At 55.6% G+C, this 25,057-nt stretch overlaps 1 protein-coding gene across 1 annotated transcript in view; it reads left to right on the top strand.

Moving 5' to 3' along the window:
* The window catches only part of ADARB2 (adenosine deaminase RNA specific B2 (inactive)), a 139,649-nt gene that overhangs the window by 15,559 nt on the left and 99,033 nt on the right, over positions 1-25,057 (top strand). Inside the window, exons 2-3 of the mRNA XM_035022452.1 lie at positions 2,497-2,583; positions 10,929-11,836. Coding sequence (XP_034878343.1) covers positions 2,497-2,583; positions 10,929-11,836 — 995 coding nt within the window. The remainder of the gene's footprint in view (positions 1-2,496; positions 2,584-10,928; positions 11,837-25,057) is intronic.

Raw genomic sequence — 25,057 nt, forward strand, 5'->3', positions numbered from 1 at the left:
CAACTATACTAGATTGTTGTGCAACCATCACCACCATCCAGAACCTTCTTATTTTCTCGAACTGAAACTCTGGCCCCTCATCCCCCAGCCCCTGGATCCCACCATTGCATTTTCTCTGTCTATGGATTTAACTCCTCTGGGGACCTCAGATAAGTGGACCCCACTATATTTGTCCTCTAGTGACCGGCTTATTCCACTCTGCATCATGCCCCCAGGGTCCATCCATGTTGGGTAATATTCCATGGTGTGCATATGCTACACTGTGTTGTCCATTCATCTGTCAGTGGACACTCGGGTTGCTTTTAGCTTCTGTGAACACAGGTGTGCAGGTATCTCTGTGAGACCCTGCTTTCGATGCTTTTGGGTGTAGACCCAGACGTGGACATGCTGGTCTCACGCTCCCTCCGTCGGTGCACAAGGACGCCGACCCCTGCACAACCTCACCAACCCAGTGCCTAGTTGGCTTCTTTACGGCGGCCATTCGATGGGTGTGAGGTGGTGGCCCAGTGCGGCTTTGATCTGCGCTGCCCTGCTGGTGAGTGTGTCTGCTGGCCGTCCGTATGCCTTCCCTCGCGAAACGTCTATTCAAGTCCTTTGCCTTAAATCCGGATTTCAGATAGACTGGACAATTTTTCAGTATAGGCGTGCCCCACACAATGCTGGAGATTTATATATACTAAATAAGTATCTGCTGTTTATCTAACTCAGTGTCTGGTGTTTTTATTTGATAAATCTGGCAACCCCAGAAAGCAAGAACTTTGAGGATCTAAAACAATCTTTAAATATTTTGCAGTCTTGCTAAGGTGAGCTCTGAAATGGTTTGGTGTATTTTTGTGGGTGTTTGGCTGGTAGCCCTGCTTTATTAGAAAAATGTAATTTCATTTTGAGATGCTCCAGACTAAATCATTTGAGCTTCACATTCCTTGTGTAACATTATTGGGCACCCTTAATGAAATTATAACTCAAGCAAGAGATTTCATTCCCTTGTAGTAAATTAGCTTGGGTTGTGAGGGTTTGGGAGAGCCAGTCCCTCCCTGGCTTATTCTTCTCGTTCCGTAGAATGAAGAAAGAGAGGCATTTTATATTTGAGTTATTTATTGTTCTCTCTGAGTGAACATTATATCATTGCCCGTCCCTACTGGAAACAACAGCTGTTAACAGGCTCCTGAATGAATTTCAATGTGAACTCCCCTGGCCTCTGGAAAGCTTGGGTAAAGAGAAAACAGGCTCAGAATTGAAAGAAAAAGAGCACATTTCAGGCCCGGGTCTGAACGCCTGAAGGCTAACTGCAGATAAAACCACTAGCTGAGGTTTTCACGCAAAGTCACACTTAGATGTGTACAAAGAGGGAGCCCCACGAGTCAGCAGTCCCCCTTCCCGAGGACAGAAGCAGACGATGGCATGGGAGCCACCAAAGACTCGGCCCTCCAGTGCCAATGGATTCCTGGAGGCGGGGAGTGTCCCGTGGCAAAGTAGCTCAGCCCCCGCGGGCCAGGCCAGCCACGAGAACCACCAGGAACCGTACGGGGACAGGCGGGCATCCGAGAACGGGGAGGCCTGCATGTGCCGTCCCTGGACGTGCTCTCCTCTGCCCTGGACTAGGTTCCTCTTTGGACAAGTGCTCCCAGCTTCTGAGGTTGGATTCAGTCGGTGGAATCTCTACAGAAAGGAGCTTTTCCTTTGGCCCCTTTATTAGTCCTTTTTCAATGTCTCCCAAGTGCATTCCCATCCCACAATTCCCCAATCTTTCCGTTTAAGAGAGAGATTGTGGGGACTGTAGGTTATGAGCAGCATTGCCCTGGGTCCAGTGCCCCACCCCGGGCTGACTCGGGACAGGTGTTGCTTCACTCCCCTGCAGCAGGGTAAGCGGAGGGCGCTCTCCCGGGCTCCTGTCCCTGCTTCGTCGCGCGCCCATTTGCAGGAGGGACGGAGGGGGGCCTCCCCCCCGCACCCCTTCCCCCATCGTGCGCCGCCGCTTCTCCCACTGCCCAGCTGCCCGCTGACTGATTTCTACATCCTTGTTCAAGCCCACAAAGCAAGTTCTCCGCTCACGGGGAGAAAAGGTCTTGGCTTTTTCTGCACGATTCTCATTTAATTATGGCTTTTTTTTTTTTACTTGCTTCACTTCTTCTCTGTGAAATGCCCTGGGTCCCAGGCTCTGCCCCACCCAGCATCCTATGAGCTCACGCAAGGTTCTTGCCCTGGAGACGATCGCTTTGAGTTTTGAGGGACACAGAACAAGAGGAGGGGAGATGCCAAAAATGAGAAAAGAAGAAAGATGGAAATCATAAAGTTGAAAATTGAATGGAGAGAGGAGTTTGATAAAAATGCTGTCAGAAATTCAATAAAAGACTGAACCAGAATGAAGTGGCTGAAACCAAAACAAGCTTTCAAACTCCCTTGTCCAAACCCTCAGTAATAAGAACATAGGAAAGCATTGAGTTTTTCTGAAACTCGGTGTCAAAAGTGCATTTCCTGTTCTTCTTTTCTTTCCAGACAAAGTAAGCATGTTGTCAGCTTTCATCGCTCCCTTCAAGCACTTAAGCCCCGGGGCCACAAACACGGAGGACGAAGACAATCTAAGTAAGCAGTTTCCCTTCCCTGTCGAGTGGAGGGGGTCCCGGCCCCATGCGCAGGGGGGGTCCTCTACTGTCCCCAAACACTGAGACCCTTGGGGTGATGGTGGGGACTATTTGGGCTTCACCGAGCAGGAGGCTCTGCTCCTGTCCCTCCACCCCCGGAACCCCATCCCCAACATGAATCCCATCCCCACCAGGGATCCCTTCCCTGCCATGAAATACCATCCTCAGCTAGAATCCTATCCTACCTGGAACCCCATCCCCACCTGGAATCCCATCCCCATCTGGATAGTAGGAAAATATTAGCAGCGACTCTGTAATTGAGAACTCCAAAGATTGTAGGGAAAAATCAGTTTTCTTGAGCCCCTCTCCTCTCTTTCCTTTGTTTTTCCCTTCAAAAGGAAGGAAGGGAGGGAGGGAGGGAGAAAGGGAGGCAGGGGGAGGGAGGGGGGAGGAACGGAGGAAAATGAACACAGTTTGTACAACTATTTAACAAGGACGGAGTTGGATGGGTGCCTGCCTGTTGGAACATTTCTGGCTCCTGAAGGAAACCGGGGAAGCCCCAAAGCAGTGTGGTGCGGGGATGGAATCGCTGGTCCCCCTGCTGAGACCAGTGAGGGGCCCCCTGGAGGGCAGGGCTGGTGTGGGGGGTTCCTGGACGTGTCCAGCATGCTCTCAACCCCCAAACCACACAGATCTCTCCTGCATTTCAGTATTACCTCACAGCTGGGTCACCTTCCACCCAGTGAGATGGTGCAGACTGTGCTCATTGCCCAGAGCGGGGAGCTTGCGGGAGCTCACCAGGACTCTGACCAGGGCACGTGGTGGGGGGACCCGCACTGGAGTGCTGGCCACCCTGCCATCGGCTAGTAAAACACACGGCCAGCAACAGGACTGGAGGCTGAGGGCACGAGCCCGCGTCACTGCACAAATCAAAGTCACAGAGTCGTGGTGCCTCAGAACCAGAGCAGACCCCCCGCGCGGGATGGGGACAAAGTCCCCACAGAAATCAGAACGCGGGTCTCTGGGCCACCCGTTCGGGGCTCCCTCCTCAGAGAAGTTGGGCAAATGCTCGTTTTTGTTGTCTCAGGGTCTAAGCGGGAAAACCTCCAGGACCCGGTGCGGGTCCTATTGATAGCCACTTCAGAAATGTGGAATACACACACACACACACGTGTGTACATATACACATCAACCAATTCTAAGCACGCACGCGCACGTGCCCCAAGCTGAACTGGATGTGCACGCAAAGCGCTTTGATAAAACACCTGGAATAAACACGTCGAGAAAGAAAATCTTCCTCTGCTTCCTCCTCTTTCCCCCCTTGAGGGGCTGGGACCCTGCTGAGCGTGGTAGGTGCCCAGTGTGGGGTGAGACCTCGCCGCCACTGCTCCTGCAAGCCCAAGCCAGGAGCCCCAGCGCCTCGTGTGCATAAACTGAATCCCACAGTTGAGATCGGAATCCAACAGGACAATGCGTGAAGACGGCTACCAAGGACCTGGAAGAGAGCAAACGCACAAGTTGGCTATCTCCCCCAGTCGGTGGAAACCTACAGAGAAGAACGACTTTGAATTGTTACATGTTAGAAAGCCTTTGCAATGCTTGGAAAATCCTTACTTAGAAAACCCTATTTTCAAACACTGTTCAAAGACAAACCTCCCATCAATGCCCCGTCTTCAGCTTCTCCTAGTCTGCCCACACGGTCTCGGCCATTAGCAATCCAAGCACCCTCGGAAGGTGGGAGAGGAGAGCGGGTGAGCAGGGTGTGTGTGCCATGTGCAGGGGGGAAGGGTGGGCTGGAAGGAGCGAGTGTGGCTTTGACTCGGGTGTGTTTGGGCTGGTGCTACACGGAGGTGCTCTGCCCGCCCCGTGTGGAGCACGTTCTGGACCATCAGCGGGCTCCCCCGTGGCCACCGGCACTCACCGCCACTCGTCCCTGGAGCCTGAGCTCCCAATGCCAAGGGCAGAGCTGGTGTCAGGGGTCAGTGACCAGAGACTCAGCCTGGGAGCCCGTCTGGAAGCCAGCCATCAATGGGGTGGGTTTCCAGGGTCTCCTGGACAGCGCCAGGTTGTTGAGACTTCTGCTCAAGTGGGCAACTCTGAAAGCTTTCTCCTTAAACGCTGAGAGGGAGTGAGTCACTGCCCCAGCGCGATCACCGCTGTGCCTACTGCTGACCCAGGTCACCCGAGGAGGGGTCACTCCCCGAGCTGCGGTCTGGAGGGAGGGAGACCGGCCCACCACACCCGCTTGATCCTCACCCAGACATGGGTCAGACACCACATCCAGGACCATGTGGGACACGTCCTCGAAAGGAGGCACCTTTGCCTGCTGCCGAGAATCAGGCCTGCACTTCTGCAGCCCGAGTCAGCCGGCCCACGTGGCCTCTCGGTGTTCCCAGGGCGTGGTTGTGCCTCAGCGGACCCCCTTCCCAGGCGACTGCTCACCTGCCAAGCACCAGGGCCTCCCTCCAGAGTGAAAGGAGACTCCAGGCCACTGGCCTCAGTCCTGTCAGCCCCCGTCTGATGCAAATGGGGCAGATCAGATGGCCGGTCCCCGGTGCCCTACCACCTGAGGCCACGGCTGCATCACTGTCGGCCATGCGGAGCAGACGTGACTAGTTGGAGAAGTCTGGCTGCCTAATAACCAGACAGACGCTGGCCCCAGAAAGGGGACGGCGGAGGGGGGTGAGGCACACACGTGATAGACGGGCTCGCACATGCTGCCTGCGCTCGCCGGAGCCGACGGCCCTGAGACCACAGGACCTCACCCTCCATGTGGCCCGCCCACGTTTGCAGGATGGCCGCCAATGCACAAGTGCAGCCTGCTAACTGGACTTAAGTCTGGGAGGATATATTTCACCTGGAAAGTAAAATTTTAGCCACAGCCACGCCAATGTAAAATCCAGCTCTTTCTTTTTTTTTTTTTCCTAGATTTTATTTATTTATTTGAGAGAGAGAGAATGAGAGAGACAAAGAGCATGAGAGGGAGGAGGGTCAGAGGGAGAAGCAGACTCCCCGCCGAGCATGGAGCCCGATGCGGGACTCGATCCAGGGACTCCAGGATCATGACCCGAGCCGAAGGCAGTCGCTTAACCAACTGACCCACCCAGGCGCCCAAATAAATAAAATCTTATTTTTTTAATTTTTTTTTATTTTTTAAAGATTTTTTATTTATTTATCTGAGAGAGAGAATGGGAGACCGAGAGCATGAGAGGGAGGAGGGTCAGAGGGAGAAGCAGACCCCCCGCCGAGCAGGGAGCCCGATGCGGGACTCGATCCCGGGACTCCAGGATCATGACCTGAGCCGAAGGCAGTCGCTTAACCAACTGAACCACCCAGGTGCCCCAAAATCCAGCTCTTTCTCCCTAAAATGCAATTCTTTCATGCATTGGTAAACATAGCACCGCTTTTGCTGACACTTTTTGCCAAACAGGAGAATGCAGTCACGGGCTCCGGAGATGGATCGATGTGTGAGAGAGCAGAATGGAACAGTTGCTCTATGTTCTCCCGCACGTGGCTCTGCCGTAGATACTCTCCTCCGTGCCTGGTGGTCTCCAAATTGCTGGCCCCCGGTCTGTGGTATCTGTCTAATGGAGCTTGAAGTCATCTGCCTGCTTTTTCTCTAATTTCCGCAACGAAGGACACGTGCGACTGTCTGAGTCGCAGAAGCCGCAGTCTGAGGGTGTCTGGTGTTCGACGCCGGGAGGATGAGGGAATTCGCCCTGGGCCGGCGTGGACGCTCAGGACACCTGCACGTGTTTTCCTCGGGACTGGGCTTTGCCAAGGAAGGCACTGGAATCCAAGTCAGAAATTCTCCAACATGACGTGAGCCATGGATGGGGGCTCCCTGGGGTGGTGGGAGCCGCTGGGCCCCCGATCAATCAGCCCCGGTTCTGCTGCCTACCATTCGCCCGCAGGCTGACGTCCGCGCGCTGAGTGCACCCACACACGCAGACACAGAAAAAGTGGGGGGGACAGGCAGACCCGTAAATGCACCTCAAGGTGCAACTGACCTGACGAGAGAGTCCCCCGTCCGACCCCCTACGGGGACGTGAGTTTCTGGCCGAGCTGCTGCAAGCGTGACCGACTGCAAGTCCCTGAGTTATGACTGGCAAGCAAAGCAATTATTTGGGAGAACGAATTCCAGGGTAGAATTAAAGGACTCACTAATTCTCATAACCTAGTATGACCCGTCCGTTTGAGCTGTTCCAAATGTACAACAGATACATTTTCAGAAACAAGTCATTTTTATCACGTAATAAACATTCTCGTGCCAAGTCCTGCACCCCAGGACCCAGGGCAAGTCCAGGCAGATGGGGGCCACTGATCTTCTCTCAGACCCTTCAAGGCAGGGGCAACCGCCACCTCCACGGTGGCCGTGATCAGTCATCACGAAGCACACGGCCTGGAAGCCTGCGGCGCTCACGGATCACCGTTTACAGATCACGTGGAAAGTTTCACGGGTTGTCTGCCCTGAGCCGCACAGCAGCCCCCGTGTGGCGGGTTCTGTGCGCACCACTCAGCTGTCAGCGTGCTTTCCTGCGGTTCCCAGATGAGCTGGTGCTCACGCCGCCCGTGAGGCCTGGGGATGGCCCCCCGAGAAGGCCAGCGAGAAGTGCATGGCTGCGGGGTCAGCACCGGAGGTGAGCTCCCGGACAACTCCCAGATGCTGGGAGCCTGCTGTCCACATCTGGCTGCCTCCATGTACGGGATAAAGGGTTCAAGATCAGCGACGTGCCTGAGGGGTGACTCCCCCAGGGCAGACCAGGCCCTGCTCTCCTTGGATGAGGACAATCTGCGTCCCCCTCCCACCTCAGGGGTGACCCACGGGGCCCAGGAGCCGAAGCTTGTGCTGGGAAAGGAGCCCCGTGTGCTTGGATGCCTCAGGGCCCAGACCCAAGGGAGCATGTGCGGCGCAGGTCCTGGGCAGCGTGGCCTCCTGACTCTCACCTCTGGATCATTCTGACAACAGAGAACGGAAGCCTATTAACTAGTGGAGAACAAAGTGGTCAGGGGAAGGGACTGCGAAGGACCCCCTTCCCTGAGGAAGAAGGAAATGTGACTTTGTGAAGTCGGAGCTGGAGTCCCATAAGAAATTCACGTGGGATCGCTGCAGCGAAAGTCCCGCAAACTGGTGTTGGATTTTCACGGCGGACCTGGCAAAGTGGCGCGTGGTTTTCCAGACACGGCCCATGTATCTCTAAGCAGCGCTGGAGATGCGGCGTGGGTGGGGTTGCTCCGCGAGGCAGCCTCCCATCCCCTCGCCATCCATCCCCTCGCCGTCTGTCCCCTGGGGACCGGGAGTCACCGTGCGCGTCTCTCCCATGGGATGGCTGTTGACTCTCAGAAGCTCTGACGCTGACTGAAAGGGAGAGACGCACGGTGTGTTTGTGTTGCACTCTGGGGCCCACAGGCTCATGACAGAGGGGTGCGCTCAGACCCGGCCTCAGGACAGCCTGGAGCCCGCGCCATGTGACAGGACAGACGCTGCTACCCTGCCTCCTGGGGGGTCCCAAATTCCAGGGGAAACTCAGCAAGGAAGAGCTCAGCAGTGTCTGCCTCTCTCGTTCCTGCTATTTTCAAAAAGATGTGTTTCCTGTATGTCTGGGTTTGGGCTGAGCCTCTTCCTGATGCTCCTTTAGTTCAAGCTCAGAATAATCTCATAGGGCAAGTGCCGTTAAAACCCACATTTGCCATTTTGAGAAAGTAGAGTTTGGGCGCATGGAGGGACTTGCCCCTGGTCACACACACCTGAGAGGCAGGGGGGACATTGACGTCTTGTGTGCTGGAGCCCCGAGCTGGTGGGGTGACCACTGCCCTGTCTGCCTCCTACAGCTTCGGCCGGCCACGCTCGGACCCCACAGGCCAGTTAAACAGAGCACGCCAGCCGAACCCCCACTCTGCGAGTTTCCAAACCCAGAGGTTGTGGCTCGTGCACCCGGGATAGGGCCCAGAAGCCCACTTTTTTCATCAATTATTATTCATTGTTGGTTATTACGGAAGGGGCCTTCATGCCCCTGCTCCTCCGTGCCTGGCGGTCTCCAAATTGCTGGCCCCCGGTCTGTGGTATCTGTCTAATGGAGCTTGAAGTCATCTGCCCTGGGCCGGCGTGGTTATCAGAGATAACCATGGCTGGTGTCACGGACAATGGTATCGAGGGCAGCCGTGGGCGCTGGGAGTCAGGGAAGAGAGGGGTCGGCCTGCAAGGGCTCTTCCTGCAAGACAACCCTTTCTACCTCAAAAGGTCATCCGAGATGCTGGCCACCTCACTCTTGCTACCAGTCTCACCAGTCCCCACCCTGTGGGAAATCAGTAAGAAACTGGAGCACACCCAGCAGTTTCGAACGCAATCTAGAATGGGGCTTTTTGGCTGGGTTGGATTTTTTTTCTCATCTTCACATTCAATTTGAGAGGCTGCATGGTTAATCTGACCCACTGTCTCTCGGCCTGAAACTCCGCCCCCGGCAGAGCTCCTTGCTACCTGTGCCCAAGACGCATAATCATTAACAAAGGAGGCAGAGACTAAGTGCTTGATATTTGGAAGGTAATTATTTCTGCTAAAATAGTCTGTAAATGAATGCCATCCACCTCTAACTTATAAAACCCTCTGCATCATGCCTTTGAACAGTTACCTCCACAAACCTAACACTGTGTGGAAGCAAACTGCTGGAGGAAATGCCAACTGAGCCAACGGGCTCGCGGTGAGCGGCTGGGGTTCCTCAGTCGGAGAACACGTCCCCTAGGGCGCATCCCCCAGAGAGGGCACCTCTCCGCGCTGACACGCTGCACATCTCCGTTAGATTCTCTGCCGCAACACCACGAGGGCAAGGTCACGGAGTCTGCCGCATTCACCGCTGCCCAGCTTCCGCACAGGACTGAGGGGCGCCCACGCGACAGCTGTTCAGGAGCCACGGGATCAGCCCCAAGCTTCCACGTGCTTAATGAGAACAAACTCACTCCCGACTGCCGGGGACTTCTGCATGGGCCCCGCCTGGCCCTGGGCGGCCGCCTCGCCTCCCACGTCTGTCCGAACCAAGGGCCGACTGCGCTCAGCATCCTCACCGCCTCCCAGAGCCCAGCACAGGGTGTCCCTGTAAAGGAGCCAAGAAAATGATGGGACTATTCTGCTTCTGTAAAGCCAGGTTTACAGCAGCCGCGAACATTCCCGGGACACTCCCATCTCGACCAACGAGCCCGGATCAACCGGTTCCCTCTTTGAGCCTTGTTTCTTCTCGAACATGGTGCTGTGATCCCCACGCAGGCTGGATTTTAGGAATAAGAAGGTCTGAGGGAGGCTCTGTGAAAGGCACCTGCACCGTTCACCACTGACACCCTCGGAGGATTTCAGCGGAGACCTGAGAGGTCAGCGCCCCAGAAGCACATTCACCTGCAGAGCAATCGGGACTCCCGTGGTCCCCAAGTCATCCACGCCTGAGATTGCCTAAAAACAACAGCATCATCAGCCACGAGCAGTCCAAGATGGCCAGGCCACAGAAGTTAAATTATCATTACATGCATCCTCCACCTACAGTTAGCAAAGGATGGTTTTGCTAAATTTACTTCGTATCATTTCTTGCCAAGGAAGGACGGAAGGAACCATCACAGACACCAAGGAAGCGGCCCCCTGAGCCCGCATGCAATTTCCTCCTTGTGTCTTGGGGGAAGTAGGAACACCTTGAATCTTTACCACCTGCGTGTGATTACACCAACAATCTGTAATGTCTGTGTCCGTATGATTTGAACTAGCGATATCCTGGTCTACGTATTATTTTCATCGTCTAGCACATTCCTGAGGTTCATCCACGTTGACACACACAGATGTGGCTCGTTAAACATAGTGCCACGTAGCAGTCTGTTGTATGAGGACACCACCGTTCACCCCCCACCGGCCCCGGCGGGAAAGGCCTCCCTGACCTCAGCGTTGCCCACAGCTGTTGGGGGCACAGGGCCGCCTGTCCGTTTGGTTGGGGCAACGCTGAGGGTTGCCCAGGCTCAGGGCAGGCGGCTGGCCTCAGCCCTGACCCACCACAGCCGGTGCCCAGGGCAGGAGACAGCAGCAACACGCAGGGGGCCGTGCGCCCCACACACGCCCCCCAACACCTCCGTCTCAGAAATGCGTCTCTGCAAGAGCTGCCCAGGAATGCGGGTCCTCCCGCCTCCGGGCAAGCGGCCCCACTTCTGGGGTGCTGCTCCCCAGGTCTCCCCGCAGGTGCCCGCCCGGAGCTTGCCTCCCTGGCTGGCGGGCCGTGCTGGTGGCGGGCTCGCGTGCGCCGAGGCCCGGTCTGCGGCCCAGCGGTGCCGTCGTCAGCTGCCAGTGCCCGGGGTCACGGCTGTCTTTCTCACCTGCAGGTATCAGCAGCGCCGACGTGAAGGAAAACCGCAACGTGAGCAACCTGGAGGCCCGGCCCCTGCCCGCCGGTGACGGGGCCCGAGGTGGTGCGCCCGGCGTGAAGAGGAAGAGGCCCCTGGAGGAGGGCAACGGCGGCCACTTATGCAAGGTGCAGCTCATCTGGAAGAAGCTCTCGTGGTCTGTGGCGCCCAAGAACGCGCTGGTACAGCTCCACGACCTGCGTCCGGGCCTGCAGTACCGCATGGTGTCCCAGACCGGCCCGGTGCACGCCCCCGTCTTCGCCGTGGCTGTGGAGGTGAACGGGCTCACGTTCGAGGGCACGGGGCCCACCAAGAAGAAAGCCAAGATGCGGGCAGCCGAGCTGGCCCTGAGGTCTTTCGTGCAGTTCCCCAATGCCTGCCAGGCCCACCTGGCCATGGGCAGCGGCGCCGGCCCGTCCACGGACTTCACCTCGGACCAGGCCGACTTCCCCGACACACTGTTCAAGGAGTTCGAGCCGGCCGCCCCTGGCGAGGCCTTCGCGGGCCGCCGCCCCGCCGATGCCGGGCTGTTGCCCTCCGCCTGCCGGAGGGGACGACTGCTCTGCCACCCCCTGGACCTGGTGGGCCCGGCGCGGCCGGACAGACCCAGGCCGGGCCCCGTGGCCCTGGGTGACAGGAACCCCGTGGTCGTGCTGAACCAGCTGCGCTCCGGCCTGCGCTACGTGTGCCTCGCGGAGCCGGCCGAGAAGCAGCGCGCCAAGAGCTTCGTCATGGCCGTGTGCGTGGACGGCAGGACGTTCGAAGGCTCGGGACGCAGCAAGAAGCTGGCCAAGGGCCAGGCGGCTCAGGCTGCCCTCCAGGCTCTCTTCAACATCCGGCTGCCCGGCCACATCCCCAGCAGGAGTAAGAGTCACCTCTTGCCCCAGGTGAGATGCGCAGGTAGCTGGGGCAGGTGGTATTCTTCAGGAGCTCGGAGGACGGGGGTGGTGGCGGGCACCTGGCAGGCCCCTCTGCTCCCAGCACTGCAGGCTCACCCCGACCCCGTCCCGGGAAAGCCAGGCTCTGCTCGGCGCCCTCCAAAGGCTCCCTTTCCCAGCCTCCTCATTAGGAGCATTTTTCAGGCGTGTGGAGAGAGTTGTGTGGGTGTAGGAGAGAGTGTCCACACCCCGCGTTAGCAGAGCTGGCCCTTGTGACGGCAATCCCCTCTGCGAGGGCAGGAGCGGGGCCCCCGGTCCAGAGAGAGGCCTAGCAGCAGGGAGCCCGGCTTCTTCCCCAGACCCGTCAGTGACCGGGCCGCCGGACGGAGAGCAGCATGCGTGAGGTGTGTACCGGGGGGTGGTCTGGGGGCGTCTGCAGCTGGGGGTCCACGGAGAGCCCCGCGACTGTGTCTTCTCTCATCCCGGTGGTGCCAACTGCAGGCAGGAGCGCGCGCGGCCGCCTGGGCGCCCCGGCCGGGCCAGACGGAGGCGGGGGTCCGAGACCTAGGCCGGTGCGAAGCAGAGGGCTCAGGGAGGGAGGGGGCGCTGGAAGCTGGCGGCACGGCCACGTCACGGCCGCTCCGATCGCGACAATGGGTCTGCTTCTCACAAGGGTTCGGGGAAGACTGTGCAGTGCCGTCCGTGTGTCGGGAACTATCCTGATGCCATTTTGAAACATCCTTCCAAGTCCTGTAAGTGCTCACGTGTGCACATCACCCTTTGTCTCGCCGTTCTGAGAACGATCTGTGGGCGCCGCTTCCAGGTCGGATCCGGCATCCTTGTGCGCTTCGGCATCGACCGAGGACAGAAGTGTGTCACGGGCGGGTCAGAGTGAGCCCCGCGTGGCTGTGCGTCCCCGCAGAGCACCAGCGCCGCATAGCCATCCGAGCAGACAGCAGGACAGAGCCCGGAGCGGAGCCGCGACCCGGGCAGGCATTCACTCGTTCCTTCCTTCACTCACTCGTTCACTTCTTCCTTCCTTCCTTCATTCGCTCCTCAGCATGGCGGCCGCAAAGCCGGCAGGGATCCGCCCCCACTGCGGGGTCGGGGAGGGGGGGAGACCACTGAACAGGAATCCCCGTTTCTCTGCGGCCTCTGCCCCCTATTCCTTCCTTTCGTTTGGGACGTTTGTTGAGCATTTTACAGAGCGGGTTGGAGGCATCTAGACCGCATCGCCGCCTGCCTTGCCTTTCAACCCGCCCTCAAGGGACCCACCGTCTAGCCGTTTGCCAAGCAGCTCGGCACCCAAGCCCGTCCCCGGGCACCTCCGAAGGGGAGGCCATAGCCCCACTCTCTCCTCCCACACCCCTGTTCTGTTTCACGTCCGCCTTTGTTCCTTCCCGCCCCTGTGTCTCGGGTATCTGTGGCTTAAACCTGCCAACGGCGCCCAAGGAAGCCACTGTGCTCCCCATGGCAGGGTGAGCCTTCCCCCAAGAGGCCCCTCGCCCCAGCCCACAGCAGGCCGCCACCAGCCGGGCCTTTCTCCCCGCCCCGATGAAGGTTGGAGGGTGTCAGGGAGCTCTGGCCATGACGCTTTTCCCTTTCATGCTGTCAACCCTGAGCCCTGGGACGGAGGGACCAGGCAGCACCACAGCTCTGTAACAGCCGTTCGACCCCAGGGCGTAGGACACCACTCAGAGCCACGGCTGCTGAATGATTTGTCTCTGACAGTCCGCCAACCACCCCGACTGGATGATGGAGGGCGGGGATCAGTGTGAGGGCTGGGGCCATCCAACACACCCAAGGCACTGCCATCCCGGAGGCTCATTGCCTGCTCGCCTCGCCCCTGCACCCCGGGCTCGGTGGGGTTAAGCGGGCCAGGGGACCCAGGACCTGGCGCCACCAGGGGCTTGACTGAATGTGAATCCCTGTCTTGGACGTGGTCTGGATCTGGGGGCTGATCTTTAATTCAAAGACAGATCCCAAGAAACCCTGTAAGTCCTGCTGTGCTTTCCTGCTCTGCCCAACGCCCCCCGCCCCATGGTCCTGGGGTCCCCTCACTGTGCTGTTAGCACCTGCACCGGGAGAGTGGCCAGGCGCCCAGAAAAGGCCGGGGCCCACTGAGGAGGACAGAATCCTGCTTGCCGCCGGACTGAGCATTCCAGCGTTCCCGGCCCTGACTCCGGGTCCACCCCACGCAGGGTGGCCTTAGCGAGTGGGTGACAAACCAAGAGTGTGGTGGGCCACAGAAGCAGCGTCTCTAAGGCTTTCACCAAAGGCTCCACCTGCCGTGAACAAACCCAGAGTGTTCTCGGCTGGAAGCTCCCTCTGTAAGTGATACACACTGAAGGAAAGATTCAGACGTGACGGCACACAGAGCCATGTGGGGTGCGTATTTAACACCGCTGTGGGCCCCACTTTGGTGGGGTGCTGGGGCATGGAGCGGGACCCCCGCAGTTCTGACTTCCACATGGGTGGTCAGCTCACCTGCACCGTTCAGCCTGGAGAGCGGGACCATGCAGGCCTGGCAGGGCGCACCGGACGCTCACTCTGTCCTGAAGACGAGTCTGGGTGAGCGCAACCTCCCCAGCACCTGCAGCTGAAGACCTGCGGGGAGCCTGTCCGGAGTGGCCCCTATGCTGTGCTGGTCACCCAAGTATCAACTTTGCTGGGGGTGCGGGACATCAACTCCTCCAGGCTGAGTGTCACTCCCCACCAGGGAAGGCAAATTGCACGCACTTGCTTCCACTTCTAGTTTGAAGGAGGAGGTTCTAAAGAACAATATGCTCAGTGACAATTAAAATCGTAGGTATTGATTTCTCTAGGATCTGATTTTCACCAATTCCTTTATCGGGGGTGTTTCTCAGAACTGGGCTAGTTTTGTTCCTTCACTTTCCCGAGATCTGGCTTTGGGTCTCTTATCCAGAAGGCTGAGACCAAGACTTTATTATCAGGTACAGACCTGAGAGGGGGTCTGTAACACTCACAAGTGTGCAGGCTGTGCATCTGCAAATATCAGTTGATAAGAATCATCGACGCAGACCAGGAGGTAGCTGGCCCATTTTCCTAGGCTCCACTTGGTACACCTTCTCAGGGCAGGACTCCTCTAGCTTACAAGATACTCGTGATAACAAGACCATGTCAGGATCTACAGATGGTCCCCAACTTAAGGTAGTTCAACGCGACAACGTCTAAGGTTTACGATGGTGCAAAAGTGATACGCATTCAGTAGAAGCCATTCTCTGAGTTTTGAGTTTGGGTCTTGTCCCAGGCTAGCGGCCAGTGGGATGATTCTGCCTCGTGAGCGGCTCCCCGTCAGCCCCGCGATCACGGGAGTAACAGCGGATCCACGGACAACAGTCCCGTACCCATACCCACCGTCTGCTCTTCACGGTGAGCGCCGTATTCGATACACTGCATGAGACCGTCAACACCGGGTTATCAAGTAGGCTTCGTGGGAGAGGATTTGTCCCAACCGCGGGCTGATGTAAGTGTTCTGAGCACGTTTCAGGTCGGCGAGCCTACGCTGGGACGGTCAAGGTTAGGGGTATTAAATGCATTTTTGACTTAAGGATATTTTCCATTTACAATAGGTTTATCGGGACCCAACCCCATCAGAAGTCAAGGATGATTTCTCAATGCTCATTCCCTGGAAGCATTATCATAAAAAAAGATAAAATCACAAAATCTCTCTCTCTCTTCGGCCTTCACTTCCCACCCCTAGCATGAAAAGAGTTGAATTCATAAAAGCACTAGATCCCATCAGAAGGGCATCTCTCCCATCGCCTCCCATGGTGGACAGGAGCAGGCCTTACAAGGAGAGTGGGTAATGTCAGCATGGTCTCAGGAAACAGCCCCTCGGGCGAAAACAAGCACGGTGACTGATTACGTGAGCTTCTCTTTCACACTCAATGATCCCCTTTGTTTTGTTTTGTTTTGATGTGTCTCAAAGATTTGTCTTTGCCATAGAGTAAGAGAGGAAGCAACTTCCGCCTGTTCATGTGGGGGCTTTGCTGGGACCGCGCCCTCCAGGGATCCTTGCGGGAAAGTGACGCAGCCCAGCTCTGCTCCTGCATGTGTCACTACACTGAGGAGAGGAGAAACCATGGGAATTTATGACACAACGGAAAGGAAACTTTAACAGCGAGTTTGGATCAGAGCTCGAGTGCACAGCTCCATTTCATGGAATCTGCCCCCAGAATTAGCTGCAGAATGAGGCCGGGGGGACTGTTGCTGCCTTCTCCACAGCTGTGCTGTAGGATGCTAATAGCATGTTTGCACAAACGCGCCGTCCTTCTCCCAAACCCCAAGGTGACCCCCAGCTGCCCCTGGCCACTTTACAGATGGTTTTTCTGATCTCGTACTCCTGCTAATCTCTCTCACTCAATAGGAGTGGCGTCCTAACCGCTGTAATGCAAAACCGTTAATTAATATTGCCATAATAAATTAGCAAGAGAGGGGCCCTCAAATTTTAAATAGGCTTAAATTAGAAACAGATAGTTATGGAAATTATATCCACTTGGCTTTGAAATGGCTTAACACTGTCCACGCTGGTTTCCCCGAAAAACACACAAAACCAGCAGCAGATGCCCAGGCGTCCTCCCTGCGCAGCTCTGGGGACACAGGAAGGGACAGCCAGGTCTGACTCTGCCGTCGGCCACGGGTCCAGCCTGGGGCAGTTCCTGAATGACATCTGAGCAGAGTCCTGGAGCTCTGCGGTTCCCACAAGCAGGAAGGACAGTTCTAGACTCCAAGTCACACTGTCTGACGGGATTTCAGTTCCTCGGCTGTTCTCCTGTTGTCTCCTCGGGGAGTGGGACTAGGGTCTGACCTCACCACATCCAGGCACCTGCTGGTGCAAGAGACCCAAGGTGGCTCTGACCCATCTTCAGAGCATGACTCTGGCCACAGACATAGCAAGCCAAAGAGGGTGGCCAAGCACTGACCTGGGGTTCTATGGGGACGTCCCCTGAGCCTCATAGGCATTGCCAGAAGGTGTGGGGGGCCTAGAGGCATCCGCACCCACATCCCTTCCCTCGTCCCCTCCCTGCTCTACCTAGATGCCCTCCCTCATCACCACTGTCCCCAAAAAGCTGTGTGTCGGGGAACCAGAGCTCTCCTTCCACTCGAAATCATCCAGACAGGTGTTCTCAAAGGCAGTGCTAATCTGGGTACAGTTGGGTTATAAAGAACAGGTGGATACCTGTGCATCCGACTTGGAGAGGTGTGGTCAGTGAGAGCTGGGGCAGAGGATGGATTCCACCTAATTGTGGGGAAACATCTGGGTGAGATTCAGCATCTTGGGATGCTTACAAAAGTTAATCTCTGTGGGAGTCCATTCAGGCTGTTTAACAGAATACTGTAGATGGGGTGGTTAATAAACAACAAATTACTCCCCCCAGCTCTGGGGGCTGGAAATCCAAGATCAAGGTGCTGGTAGATCCTGTGTCTGGTGAGTACTCTTCCCAGCTGTCGCTGTGTCCTCATGTGGGGAAGGGTCGACGGGGCTCCCTGGGGGCACTAACCCCTCATGGGGGCTCCACCCTCATGACCCCGCCCAGAGGCCCCAAACCTGATACCACCACCTTGGGGGTTAAGTGTTCCATACAAACTTGGGGGGGTGGGTCACAAAGATGGACTCTGGCGATCTATCAACCACGAACTTTAAACAGAATGCTGTGGACTACCATTCAAGTCAGAATAAGCCAACTTACTCTAACCCATGGCCCGGGCCAACCCACCAACTCAGCCTCTTGTCACTCTGCCCTCAGTCCCCATCTCCCCATCTCCCCCTTCGCTAAGGAGCCAGCACAATTTGCTCAGTTAATGACTAGAAGCATTCTACACGTGACTCCCTGAGCCCTTGCTCAGACCCAGCCCGCGTGAACATGGACCGTGCTCTGAGAGAAAACACGCATCTCCGTAACCACCACGGAAGAACAGACTCACTCGGTGCCACCCAGCCGTCCAGCTGGATCAGCAGCTGAAACACAAGCCCCCTTCCCTGACCACGACCACAGGATGAGGCCTGAGGCCAGGGCCTTCTCCACAGGATGCCTTTTCATAGATTAACAAGAACAAAGAAACAACTTTGTTTTGCTGCAGAAATGCCCTGTGGGGGGAGGGGACTGTTCTGAAACAGCGGAGAAAAGGCACCCGAGTTGGCCCACGGCAGCAACCCCATCCTCCCCTCTCCAAGCTGCAGGGAAGGCCCAGGACCGCGTGCTTGATTTGGGGTACTAGGAGTTTATTTGGGAATGCAAATATTAAAAATGTAACATGCTTATGCAAAGTCCATACACAAAGAACCTTGGTCTTTACCATCTCAGATAAATATGGTTATCGCCTTATCACTGAGCATCCCCACAGTGGGGAGCAAGGATGTTTTCTTCCAATTGAACACGGTGATGGCTTTTAGTCAGGATGTGGAGAGACCTCAGAACCACAGCAGAGAGGCAGGTGCTGAGGAGGACATGCAGAGGCCGTCCCCTGTCCCAGCACTAAGAAATTATGAAGTCGTAATGCGGACACATTATCATATCCGATTTTTGTTAATGGCTTTAATCAGATGAGCCAACCAGTCAAGATGAACCCACTTCTTGGACCCGCAGAGCCGAATCAGTGATTTCTACGTCTCTCTCTGTCTCTCTCTCCCAGACACATGCACTATGCACACATGATATGCAAACACACATGGAGGTGCGTAATTCTGCATCGAGAGAGAAGACACTCACCTGCGGTTTGGGCAAAGGTGGAGACACATGCCCGTCCTTAGTGTCACATTTCAGAGACTTAGCAAAAGGTGTTTTCCCCGCGTGGTTACCTGATGTCTCTGCAGCTGTTTTCGCGTCTGCGAGGGGCTGTTCTGACGTTCGTTTACAGCAGGGGCGCAGCGCCCTGTGGCCACCAGTTACTCTCGGTGTTGCAGCGCGAGGCCAGGCCTTCGGAGAGAGACGTGAGGTTTGCTTGGATGCGCAGGCTCCTTACAAGGGGTTGGCAGGAAAAATACAGCAACAACACTTACATGAGCAAAGTATGTGCTGTCCACCCGAAACTCGAATGGACTGGATGGCCTACGTTCCTATTTGCTAAAAACTCGGTGGCCCTGCTTGCAACTGAGAAGCGGAGGGCTTGTCTGCGGCCACCCGCCGTCTTACTCACACCGCCCCGTCCCTCGGAGTGCAGAGAAGCCTGACGAGCCGGTGGCGTGGGTGTGGACACTATGCCCCGGGCTGGGCTCCTGCCCGCCCCCCAGGATACCACCATCCCCTCCCGCTAGGAGCCAGCGTCCGATCTCATTCCTGTGTGAGCGTGTCTTCTGAGGATGTGGTGCTGACATGGGGCAGGACCCCCGGGCTGTTGTCGGCGCCCCGGTTCCATGGAGAACCTCTGTGCGCTGGCAGCCATGGACTCCTTTATTCCTCCGCGTTCACCGCCGGGCGTCACTGATGCTCAACTCTAAGAGGCTTGACGTGGGCCCCAGACGGAGCCAGCGTGAGGTTTCCTCATTGAGCATCCCGGTCTTGGTCTCGGGGCGCAGGGCGGGCTGAGCCTCGCCTGGGGCCAGCCCCTCCCCCTCAGCCACCCTGGGTGACAACCAGAGGAGGCCCCAAGGGAGTCTTCCAGAATGTTAAGTGGCCACTTGCTCCGTAAGGCTGTGGAAGGCTGCTCTGTAGGTATTTTGTTTGAGAAGAGGGGAGGGAGCAACGGGAGGAAAAGCACCTGCTGCTTGATCCAGAGCGGTGGTGCTTCCTGAGAGCAGGCCTCACAGAGGCTACCACCCAGGCGTCCCCCCAGAACGAACCCGGGCTCTCTCTGGCCACTCTCCTGGGTCGGATCAGTGCCCTGGGCAGACGCTGCCACCACCAGGGCAGGTAGACATCATGCATGCCAGGATGATCTGCTGCCCCATAAGGTTCTGGAAGCCTGTCTGCCTCCCTGGAATTGTTCTGCTGGTCTGCGACCACTCTGCCTGGGCCAAGCCTATGATTATGCAAGCAGCTTCTCAACACCTCTGCTCGTCTGGGTTTGTGACCACACGCACCCTCCTGTGGCCCACGAGGAGAGAAAGGCAGCATTTTATAGGAGGAAGAAGGCTAGCCACGACCAGCCGGCCCAGAACCCCACCGAACCTTCATTTCCTTGTTTCCCCAGCACTGACTGACAGGTCACCTCACTGTCACTGCAGATGAAAAAACCTGCTAAACTTCTCTCCTTGGTGAGGATGCTGAAGGCTTTAACAACATATTTATGCATTTGTACAAGGCATATGCAATGTCCAGCATGCACACCGTATGTACTCGCGGGATACACGTTTATACAAGGCATGTGCAGCATGCGCACCGTACGTACTCAGGGGCTCAGGTGCTGAGGGTCGCAGCGGCGAGACAGGGGGCCTGGGGCCCCTTTCAGGGCGTGCGGATTCCTCCTGCAAGACGGGGCTCCTACAAGGAGACTCTGGCTGACTTTGCAGCAAGAACAGCCCTGAACTAACTGCATCATTTCTGTCCATTCTGGAAGCATCTTTAATCTTCAGCTTCTACTTTGTGTCACTGGGATCCAGGGAGGTCGTAAATACACCTGCTTTGAACACCACACAGACCACGCACATGCCATCTTTCTCTCTCCAGACCAAGATCCACAAAACAAAACCAAAATTCTGGCCTGTGCTGAGAACACATCTAACTGAAATCCTATGTTTGCAAAAACTGTAAAAACATTTTTTTAATCCCTCGAGCCTTTTAAATTTCAATGTTTTCCTCCCACATTCCAACAGAGAGCTTTGGGGATTCCCTGGATTGGGGATCCCTTCCCTTCATGAACACAGCCAAGAGTCTTGCTATTGAGATGGAGAGACTTTCAAAAAATAAAAAAAATAAAAAAAAGAACAAAAAGTCAGAATAATAAATGGCAGGAGACAGGGGACTGATGTGGCAAAACCCCTCTTTTCCCAACTCGCTTCCCAGACCCCTGATACCAAGGAGCCAGTGGACGAAGACCAGAATGGCAGGGGTCTGGGAAGGGGGCGTCCAGAGGGAGGCTGAGGCGCCCAGCACGACCAGCTTCCTCACCTGGGCCGGATGAGGCTGACTTTCCCGAGTGCCGGCGACTCACGGGCAGAGCCGACACCTATGCCCAGCCTCCCCCAGGAGCAGACAAACCTGGGGGGTTGAGGGTGGAGAGGAAACACCAGGAATAATCGTGTCTAGAACGTGCCCGGATGCCGTGCCCCCTGATGCGTGGGGAGGCAGTGTGCTGATGAGGGGAGCTCTGAGCTCCAACATCTGAATCTCAGCCCCGGTCCTCCCAGACACCATCTGTGGGGCTGGACAGCTTAGCCTCCTCCCTGCGAAGTGGGCACGTTGACACGAGCGGCCACACCACACGCATCCTGGCGACCGGTCAGATGCTGACTCTATCTACACCCGGACCGCCATGTTTGCAAGCGAGCAGGAGGAAAGAGCCCAGGGAACGGGGTACTGGCGGGACGGCCCCCAGGCCCTGCGTCCTGGACAAATGGCATTTTTTGCTGTCCGCAGTGGCCACATCGGGTGGAAGGGACACGTAGGACCAGAGGGGAAAAGCGTCACAGGAAAAATGAACCGATGGCAAAGGAGTGACGTTCAGCCACGGGAACCCAGGGGATTCTGACTGATGCTAACTGGATTCGAGCCAGATGTAGCTCTCACCTGTTTGGGCCACAGAACACTTGGAGGCCCACAGTCACGTGCACAACGGGCTCCCTGTCCCCTCGGCCATAGAGACCCTCGCTCTCCAAGAAAATGTCAGAATGCAAGACGGCAAAGTGAGGCCATAAAAATAGCTTCAAAACTCTCACCATCTACACCAAAAGCAGGTCTTTCCAAACCTTGTGTTCCATTGTTGGGACATCTGCACGTGACCTCAAGTAGGTCGGCACCGTCACAGACGGACGCCTCTGTCTCCGCGGGACCAGGACAATCTCCACCAAGGGTAACGGTGCAATGTTTCGGCGCTGGAGAAGCTCCCCTTCTTAATGGAAGTACTGACTTGGAAACTATCCAAAGTTTGGCACAAATCCACTGTGCCCTGCACTGGCTAGTATTTTTTGCTTTGTCTGTCTGCTTTTAACCCCTTTTATAATCAAAGCAAATGGGTACAGGCTGAAGGCATCAGGAAAGAAAAACAGCAAAGATACAGGCCGGAGATTGGTGGAGAATCTTTACAAACTGCTAAATGAATTAGTGGAAGGCTCTGATGGACCCCGCACATGAAACCGCTGGGAGGGCCGGCGCCGGGAGGATGCCGCTCTCCTGAGAGTCCAGCCAGCAGGAGATGCAGGCAGATCCGCGCCACTGTGAATGCATTGTTGCAATACTGCAGACCCCAACTCGATCCCCTTGTTCTCTGGGGCTCGGGGTTGGCCCTGAAGGAAGGCCGCTGTGGGCTGGGTGTACGATTATGCCACCAGGGAGGGCCACAGCCGGATGGCTAGGAGCCAGGGAACCGAGAACCGGAGGGATCCCAAGAGGAAAACAGTGCTTCGAATCCAGAATCTGGGCCCCTGCAGAGGCTGCTGGTGATTGCGATGCACACGTGAGCTGGGACGGAGTGGGCACCGGGATGAATGAGCAGGTGACGCCATAGCCCAGGTTCCTGCGAAGGAGCGGAGGACCCGCCCAGCACTCCCTTTTTACAGCCTGGAACCAACTCGCTGGCAGAGAAGAGAGGAAGGTGGCTCTGTCTTCCTTCAGCCAGAGGTTCCCTGCCCCTCTGTCTCTCTGTCCACTGGGGCTGGGGTCTCAGGGAGCCGTCCTAGGGGCTTGGACTGCGGCTGGCTCTCCTGGAGGAGCCATGGTCCTGGGAGGCCGTCCTAAGTGGAAAATCCATGCGAGTTAAAACTCCACACTGTTCTACACAAGATCTCAGACCACTAGTTGGACCTGATTTTCTTGTTTCAATATTTTTCCTATAGCAGGGTTTAGGAGGGAGGTTAAAGTGAACATTTTCTTTAACATGAATCTGAAAATGAATCTGGAAATGGGGAAAGATTGATTTTAAAAAATGAAGTCTTTCTGCAGTGCAGTTATCGGGGAGCAGAAGCAGTGAGGGGGCAGCCCAAGACCGGCGGACTCTCAGGTGAACGAGCTGAAATGTGCAGACCGCGCTTGGGTCAGGGGTTCGACAGCATCCTCGTCAGCTGGAGTGACAGTCACCCGTGTGAATGGCCATCCTGTTTTCAGGAGATGCCCGTGGGGTTTGGAAACTGTGGTCCTCCTCTGGCTTCCTCCATGTGGACTCTGGCTTCCATGGCGGTGTCTCATTTAAAACAGGTGCTATGTTTTAGGACACGAGGCTGTGCAACTCTGCAGCAACGTTCAAGGTCGAGACAAGGCCAGCGCCAGACCCAGACCCAGAGCAGGCTGCAGGGGACTGCTGCCTGGAAGCAGACTCAGCGTGCCCAGCCTTGTGAATAGGTTCCCCCCTCTACGGTCCGACCAGTTACCTTGAGAGATTCATGACGCACTCCCTAACTTCTTCTGGCACTCAAAACGGGAATGAAACACGATGAAATCAATGTGGTAAAATTGTATAGACGATCGGAACCCAGACCACAGAATCGGTGGCAGATCTCATTCTGACTGCCCGCTGCACCCCTCGATAGGGGTGAGGAGGCAAGGAGAGGGACGGGGAGGCGGGAGGGGTGGACGGCAAACATGCACACAGTTCGACAGCATCACCTAAACTGACCAGTTCAAAGAAACCAGACGGACCACATCCTTAAACACCTGGAAAATCAAGCCAGCCCCTAGCTCACCTGTCGTGGGAGCCAAAATCTAGCTGCTCTTTCACCATGCTTGACGTAGCTGTGCCATTAGTTTGCAGTGGGGTCTGGATCCCAACATGTGGCTATTGGGTCAAGTACTGGAATTTGATTTGGAGAGAACTACACATCCGAACACCCCTGCATGAGGTGCTTGGATGCATGCGCGATATGGACCTACCTCATCTATCTCAACTGATAACTGACTGACTTTGTAGAAGTCGACTCGTGGTTACGTATAAAGCTCACCAACAAATCTCTCTGAGTTCATGCTAAAATCGCCCATTCCATGACCTCCTGCCTGCTGGTTTCTGGTGTCCCGAGTGGATCCGCGCCACCAGGCTACATGCTGTTTCCACTGCGGGAGACGGGAGCAGACGGACGGAGGCTCAACAGCCACCACAAAGGCCACGACCACTGAGAACGGCAGAGGAAGAGTGGAGGTAATGAGCTGAACCACCCCGAGAGTAATTCCTCCTCGCACTAAGGACAGTAATAAACTTCACCTGACACAGGAAACCCTCGGCGGGCTGAGAAGGTGTAATTTTTTTCTACAGAGAATTTCTGTGGTCTTTGGAGGGTGAGCAGGGTACAGGAAATGTCTTTTCCGTGAGGAACACCTCATAACTCACAAGGAGCTGAACCTAAATGGAGTTGCAAAGGTCATTCTTATTTTATAACAAGAAGGAACTTCCAAGGAGCCTTCAAACCCTTCATTTCCCTTCCTCGGCCACGCAGGACTCCTACATCATATCTAGAATTATCTGCCTCCCTACAGCAAGGGTATTCATTTAATAAATATCGAGGGGGCTCCCACAATGTATTCAGATCTGCGAGAATCTGAAAAACGTCCTTTAGATGCTTAGAGCATTAGTTAGGCACCAAGTATTTAAGACACTGATGAACTGAGGATAAACATGATGAAATTCACTAGGAAAGTCACAGTGAGCATGACAGACAGACACAAGAATCACACAATAATGAGATAATTGCCTTAAAGGAGGTGCTACTGCATTCCATACAGGCTATGTCAGATTATTGCAAAGTGAGTAGCATTGAAAATGTTTTATAGACTCCCACTGTTGGAAAGCCTCCTGCCCTGAGTCCTGTGGTAAAGCAAAGAATAATTTTGAAATGAATTGGTGCTAAATTTATATGCATTCCACACAAATTTGAATGTTTGCATATTGGAGTTTCTTAAAATGGGGGACACGTTCAGAAATCACTAGATTTTACAACGAAATTACTCTTGAATAAGAGTTAATTATGTTTACATTTGTCATGAAGATATATGGAAACATGCTATGAATGGTCATATTAACCACAACAGCCAAATGTGAAGACCCATTTAGTACTATTCAAATCCAAATTCAGTGTTAAGGCACTTGGAAGGCAGTTTATTTGTGATGCAAACATATCTCTGACTT

Source organism: Mirounga leonina, unplaced genomic scaffold (assembly GCF_011800145.1).
Source record: "Mirounga leonina isolate KUSES-001 unplaced genomic scaffold, KU_Mleo_1.0 Mir_175, whole genome shotgun sequence".
Classification (NCBI taxonomy): domain Eukaryota; kingdom Metazoa; phylum Chordata; class Mammalia; order Carnivora; family Phocidae; genus Mirounga; species Mirounga leonina.